This window comes from Cryptomeria japonica, chromosome 10 (genome assembly GCF_030272615.1).
Source record: "Cryptomeria japonica chromosome 10, Sugi_1.0, whole genome shotgun sequence".
NCBI classification, from domain to species: Eukaryota; Viridiplantae; Streptophyta; class Pinopsida; order Cupressales; family Cupressaceae; genus Cryptomeria; species Cryptomeria japonica.
The window spans coordinates 344,409,387-344,416,934 of NC_081414.1; the positions used below are offsets into that span (position 1 = coordinate 344,409,387).

Sequence of the window (7,548 nt, forward strand, 5' to 3'; positions counted from 1 at the left end):
TTATACCTTTGATCTTGGTGAAACTATTGAAGCACCTGATGGTCCATTATATATCACTGTGAAGATCAAAGACATACTCTCATGAGGGGTTCTCATTGATCCAATAGGCATGGTAAATGTCATAAATGAAGAATATGAAATTATACTTTATAATTGCATCATGTAACATATGATAAATCTAATGTGGTAGTTAAGATATTTGATGGTTTCTCTTGTCCCGCTATTGGTTCTATTACTCTTCCTGTTGAAGTTGGTACTTAGTGCTTAGATGTCATTTTTATTATCATTCCTACATCAGATCAATTTTGTGTAAAGTTGGGACATCCTTGGCTCTCTTCCATGAAAGTGATTCCTTCTACTATTCACAGGTGTTTGAAATTCCCTCTTGATGACAAAATCGTAACAATTAATAATAGCATGTATCAACCCATGGTGAGGTGTGAAGATGCTAATATTGATTACTTCCGGTTTAAACAATTTGATCCTCTTAAGCCTCCTAGTGATGCTATTTTTTAATCCTATCAAAAGTGGAAGAATGATATGATCTTATCTTTGAGTCAACCTAGAGATCCTAGACCTATTCCTCCTCCTCATGATAGACCTATTCCTCCTCAACATGATGGAACTGGTCTCCATTCCCAAAACAATGTTGAGCAAGATTGGGAGGTAGATGATTTGCTTGATTAGCTTCATTCGTGTTGTAGATTCTCTCTCTCTCTCTCTCTCTCTCTCTCTCTCTTGCTTGTTTGTAAATTTCTTCTATCAGTTTCTCAATTCTTCTATTTGTTGTCCCTAGTGTTGTCTACTTGAGGATGCTGCAAATTGTTGAGATCTCTTTTGGTCTCTCCCATGTCGACTCAAAAGACACATGTGCCCTTCTTCGATTGAAATTCCACTTTCTTTGGGGGATGAGGACAATTCAATGCATATATATATATATATATATATCATAAAAGCATATTGAACCCAGAGTTAAGTAGAACCCTTGTGTGTTTTGTGATCATTATCCTTTGATTTGTCCTCTCTTGGCCCAACATATCATTGTGATAACATGCTTGTCTTTTGGATGAATATATACTACCTTAAAGTAGTTGCCCCTGTTGTGGTGTACACAATCGCTTTAACACGGGGGCAAACAACCCACTCAATCTTTTTCTCTTTCGTGTGCCTTGATATTGGAGTTGCTTTGTAAACTTAGTCTTTTGTTTTATATTTTTGGTATTTTTTCTTTTCATGACTCATGGTAAGTGAACCTTACTAGGCTTGTAGTCATGGTTCTCTTTCTCTTTCTCTTATAATGTCCCTTTTATCTTGATGATTGAAGTAGTAAGATCCTAAAGTCCATTGGGGGCTTAGTGTGTCTTGTCTCTTTGACATCTTAATGAAATGTTTTTGCAATGTGAACCTTTGTACTTTATTGAGAGTATGCTTAGTCTCATACTCTCACTAAAGTGGGGACTAAATGTAGCATCCTAAATCGTACTCCCTCACAATTTTGTCCTCATTTGGGCCCTCACCTTTAAGTTCATGTCCCGAGGCCTGATCGGAGCCCTAATTTTGCTCACACCATGCAAATTTCTCATCATTTTCAGTATGTGCATCTTCCTACCCTTTTTCTTGGTCCCTGATTGGTTAGGACCAGGGCGCTAGTCGTGGTCCTTAGGGACCAAAGCATCCAGCGCCCTGGTCCCCTCAATTAGGACCAATTTTTGGGCCGCTTAACAGTCACAACATTTTGGCGAAGACTTAGATCCCATGTTGGCTCATGTCAGAAAATTAAGTTGTTTTTCAACGAGAAAGTATAAAAGGAGGTCTACCCCTCCCATTTTGATATACATTCGAACACATATACATCAATTCAATTTGACATTAAGTAATCAAGCATTCAAGTTCAAGTGAGCAAGCAATCAATCTCCTTTCAAGCATTGGAGCAAAGATAAGGTCAAGATTCAAGCATTGGAGTTGACATTCATATTCTATGTTGTTGAAGACTTCATGAAACCCTAATTCCACATGGAGACAAACAAAACTTCACAAGGAGGTATAGCAATGGCGTTTCAGTCATTATTCAACATCTCCCTCAAAAGGAGAACATTTCCATTACCGCAATTCAATTATATTTTATTTTTATTTCATGGTTAATTCCAAAATGGGGGTTTGACCTAAGGAGAACCCCTATTCCCAACCTATTGCCCTTCTTTACTGTGCACATGAACATGTACGAAGCTACGATCTTTAGAATTGGCTTTATTTACAGCGATGAATCAATCTCCCATTAGAGTGCAAAAAGTGTGGAGGACCAGAGCAACCACCATTTCTGGTCTTGAAAAATCAGGAGCTCCTTTTGGGAACGGATCCAAATACATTTACATTCCTCAGATCCAAGTTCATGGCTCGATTCGACGACTGCAACTCACTGTTCATGTGTTTTTACATCAATTCTAGCATATTTACCCTAATTTGAACATTTCCACAATTTAATTTAAAAGAGGGCAATCCAATCGAATCCAATAAATCCAATAGAATTCTGAACCCATGTCTTTGCTGATTTGTGGCTAGATCCATTGGGTTTACCCCTCTTTTAATGTGATGGTTCTTAAGTAAAAATTAGTGGCTTCTTCCTTCCATGATGGAAACCCTAATTCTTCACCATTACAGTAGCGATAGCCAAATATTCAATTTTTTTGCTCAACTCTCTACCCATATGGTCTCTAGCCGCACATCATGCACTACTGGTACCCAAGTTGCCTTTTGAGGCATCATTAAAATTAACTTTCACCCATCCCGACTTAAGAACCTTTCAAACCTTCCAAACCTTTCAAACCCCATTAACATGAGACCCCCAATTACTATTTTTAAACATAACCAATACATGATAATTAAATGTCCCCAAAATTATTCCACATGCACCAATAGAGTAATTAAGATTTGAATATTTAATTGGAGGAGTTGTGCACTTTATTGGTAACCACAGTGCACATTTGTAGATAAACATTGGTAAAAACCATTAATTAGAGGAATATGCATTATATTAGTTGTGCAATTTTTTTGGTGGTTGTAATGCATGATTATTGCGGCGCCTATGATAGAGTATCAAGTGTCACTTCTAAATGACCACTTTTGACTTTTGTGCACATAACGAATCCTCTCATGTTCATTGTAACTATCCAAAAAACTGAAACAATAGCTTTAAACTTTTTTATCACATGAAAAAATTAAAAAATTATCAAAATTTGATATACTAATATATTATTTAAAAACTTATGACATGAAAAATTAAGATAGTCCCTTTGTTTCATAAGCAAAAGACACGTGAATGTGAATGCAATGTAATTTGTAGCAATTCCAACCCATAAAAAGTAGCCACATCAAATCTTTCCGTTTAGAAAAGAAAAGAAAATGTTAAACGAGCTTATAGAAACCTTTGCTTCCCAACTTAAACAAAACATCTTCCACAAGTTCGTCAAATGCTGACCGTCGGATGACAAGGTTTTCAACCTTTTCCCGTGATTAATCAGATAAAATACTCCGTCACAAAATACAAGACATAAAAAAGTCCGTCCGTCCAATGACAGAATACAACTAGTAGCAGAAACCCTAGTTCCAACGGCCATGGAAAATCACCGAGAAGAAGCTGGATTCGATTCCAAATAGCCATAAGAAGAACTCTGAAATTTTCCGTGCAATCGATTTGATCGAGGGATAGAAAGAAAACTCTGCAACCTTTGCAAATGCTCACAATTTAGCCTCGTAAGAATAATATTTAAGGCAGCAGGTCGCGGGATCGAAGCCATGGCCAGCGACGATGACGAATTTCGCAACGTAAATCTGAGCTCACGTTGCGAATGGCATCCGGAAACAGTATCCCGCCTGCTCAACAGCTATGGCGAAAAATGCTCCCACGGAAAAGGCTACCTCAAGACCAAAGACTGGGAGGACATCGTCAATTACGTCAACATACAGTGCGAGGGCTCCAAAACCCTAAAAACCATGAAGCAGTGCAGAGAAAAAGTCGACAGCCTTAAAAGGCGCTACAAGCTGGAGAAAAGAAAGGCCGAGCTCCGGGGATCGAGTCACGTGGATTGGTCGTTTTACGAAAAGCTTGATGAAATCATGTGTTGTATGAAAAAAAACGGCGGCGGAACTTCAACGGCTTTGTCATCTGAAGGTCACTCGTTCGAGCTCGTGGAGCCCCTGGATTTTGACGAGGGATTTGAAAATGATAATATTCATCATCAGAATTTTTTGAGCTATGCCCATCATAACCGGCTTGATCTGATTGTACCGGACAATCCGGTTGCGGACAAGGGCAAGAGTTTGCTGGAAAATACGGATGGACTCTGCGATGTAGTGCTGAATGCCGTAGATTTGCCTTCAAATAACAAGAGGAGGAAGCCGTCGAAGGACTTTCAGAGAATGTCCGGGAAGAAACAGAAACGGCCGGTAAATAGCGAGAAAAATCCTGTCCAGGCTCTAGCGGATGCGTTGGTTGGGTTTTCTGAGGTTTACAGCCGTATGGAAGTCGCCAAAATAGAGCTTTTTACTAAGATGAATTTAGAGCTCGCTAAATTGCGTAAGAGGAGAAGGAAAGATAAAAACAGCGGCGAGTCTTCAGGCTTTAGTTCTTGTTCCGCTTATTCTTCAAGCGCTCCGTCTTCTTCGGATTCAGATGGAGAATAGAATAAAGCGCATTTATGTCTTAGGGTTTAAAGTCCTGTTAGCTGTCGGAGAAGAACTGCTGGGCTTTTTAAGTCAGCGGGGGAGATTATTACCGTTTGGCTAAAGTTTCTGTCAAGATTAACAGAAAAAGGAAAAGAAGGGAGCCAGAAGCTGTCTTTCTGTCTTTTGAGACGCAAAGTTTTATTTTTTTTGCAGTTCCGTTAGAGGACGGCAAAGTTTGTTGATCGTTTAGAGACAGAGATTGAGGAGGTATGCAGCTATTTGTAAATTCTGTCTGGCAATGTCTTAAATTACACTTTTAATGATAGTAAATTTCTTCGGCAAATATTCTTTTTCCTAAATGTTTCGTCAATTTAATGGCCTGGTTTACCTCCCTTTGTTTTTAATATATACAGCTTTAAATCAAACTATTCGAGTCGTTTTCTTTCGGGATTTGAGCGTTGAGCCGGATTTTTTTGGGGTATTTGAAGACATTTCATGCGTATCATCTGAAGGAAGTTCTAAAAACTTGTAACTAGTTTCTTCGGCAAATATTCTTTTTCCTAAATGTTTCGTCAATTTAATGGCCTGGTTTACCTCCCTTTGTTTTTAATATATACAGCTTTAAATCAAACTATTCGAGTCGTTTTCTTTCGAGATTTGAGCGTTGAGCCGGATTTTTTTGGGGTATTTAAAGACATTTCATGCGTATCATCTGAAGGAAGTTCTAAAAACTTGTAACTAGTCCAATTATCGCTTTCCGTTGTCTTATGTGATAAATCAAAGACCACTAGCAAGTTCCATAAAGTTTGACTGAGTTTCTTTTATCTCAGTCTAATCAGTTTGAGTTCCGTAAGAATCCGTCAGTTGATAAATATTAGAGTTCTGTCATTGTGAATTGGCTGTCCCCGAAGTGTAGTCTTTCCCTGCAATCACTAAGCAATGAATTTTTTGCTATGTGAGTTGTTGCATTGCCATTTCTTTCCCTCCATATATATAGAGGACAGAATCTGCATTGTATTATCTCTTTTATTTTTATGTTTTCATAATGATTGTTGAACACTTACTTGATGCTGGAATGCACCATCAAAACCAATTACACTATTTGGCTTGGAAGCCATATCGAAAGGAAATTTATTCCGGAAAATTTCACCTGGCTTTTGTACCTCCCGAATGGTGTGAATTATTGTGCCTGCATTAATGCAGAGAGCATGCACAGTGGGGCTTGAACCCTGGTTATCTCATGAGTCTGCTATTGTTCACTGCATGCATTATAAGAATATTTATTGTATGTTTGCAGTGTTGCTTGCAGTTGAATTGCAGATTCAGCCAAGCTGTTTGTTAATTGACTTATCATATCTTGGATTTGCTCTGAGCAGTTATTAACAAATGTCAGTTGCTAGTATATTGGCATGGTGATTTGATTTCTGTTTACTGCTAGCATTGGTGAGTTACGCTATATGTAATCGCCTTAAATTGCAGGGTAAGTTGAATGCAGTGGTCTTTTATGATTTCTTTTTAAGATTTAAATTTTAATAACGATATGAACATCATTCTTGTAGGTAATTTAATAGTATTTTTAAAAATGATTTATTCATTTCTTCTGGAGTCTTGAGTAACTTCTGTCACAACAGTCTATTGATGAAATATGTAGTATCTGTTTGTTCTCTTCATGTAGCATTTGAAAGACATTTGCTCATCCGTGTCTCTTCATGTAGCATTTGAAAGACATTTGCTCATCCGTGGATCTAATATGTCATGAAGACTTTTGTTTATTGTGAATACAGTATATTCTTGTTCTATATCTTCTATTGACTTATGCAAACGATGCACACTTTCTACAGATTGTTAAATTAGATATGGGCATTGTAATGTGTCATATTAGTTACCCAGCACCGTTTGTCTTGACTCTTCATATTTCAGGAAGTGTAAATTTGGGGCTTTAAAATGGTTTAAGTTGTTTTGTGCGGTATTATTAGACTAATAATTTCAAAAATAGAATGGCAGTTCAGTGTAGCACCAAATGCATTATTTTGTATACCCAACCTTTTGGGTGTCAGCATGGCCCAAATAATTTACCTTATCATAGACAAGTTCAGCCACACTAAAAGCTGGACTTAATCTGCATTGTGCTTATGTTGATTTTAAAAAGGTTTTGAAGACATATTTCAGATGGTTATCTCCAATGGGATTGTTCTGCTCTACATATTCTATGCCTTGGAGTTGAAAATTCAGTTACCCAATTTCATCTTTATTGCCTTGACTAGCAATGTTAATAATTTCTATTAATTTTTTGAAATAAAACTTAGAATTGCAGATGGATGTCTTAAAGAAATCGGAACCAAAGATTTAGATGTTATACAATTCATAGATAATTTTAATTCTTGAGAATCATCTCAAACTATAAATCATATAATATAGCTCAGGTATGCAATGTTGTTTGATTTGATATCAACATAGAAGCACACCAAATCACACTATCAACTTAGATGATAAATACACATCCACTTTTACTCCTTGGAGATCAATTAGGTAAGATGACTTTGGACCCTAAATCTTACTAAGTTGACTAGCACATGTGGTCATATGTATATTTACTTAAATGTTAACCATGAATGTATGTTAACGAGTTGGATTGAGTGAGATTGCGCTTGTAATCAGCTGTCATAGGTGAGAAGTTCCAAGAGAGTTTCAAAATATTAGAAAAATCTCTGGAGAAGTCTAGCCCCTTCTCTCTTAATCCTACTTATTAACTTAAGTCTGTGTTACTGGATCTGCCTTGTGATTGGCAGGATTAGGGTTTTCACCTTTTACTTTGACTTGGTTGCTCTAAACTGAATTCCTAACCCCGAAAGTGCCAAATAAAGCATTTTAAACACTAGAACAAAC

The 7,548-nt window shown here is 37.2% G+C and overlaps 1 protein-coding gene across 1 annotated transcript; it reads left to right on the top strand.

Annotated features, from left to right (window-relative positions):
- Positions 1 to 3,327: 3,327 nt before the first annotated feature.
- On the top strand, positions 3,328 to 6,093 carry LOC131071507 (trihelix transcription factor ENAP2). Its single transcript, XM_058007396.2, has 2 exons — positions 3,328 to 4,929; positions 5,076 to 6,093. The coding sequence occupies exon 1, from the start codon at positions 3,793 to 3,795 to the stop codon at positions 4,678 to 4,680; it is 888 nt and encodes a 295-aa protein (XP_057863379.1). The 5' UTR covers positions 3,328 to 3,792; the 3' UTR covers positions 4,681 to 4,929; positions 5,076 to 6,093.
- Positions 6,094 to 7,548: the final 1,455 nt, after the last annotated feature.

What these genes read in the sequence shown, in the direction of transcription:
- LOC131071507 (XM_058007396.2), top strand. Translation starts at nt 3,793, where the DNA reads ATGGCCAGCGACGATGACGAATTTCGCAACGTAAATCTGAGCTCACGT.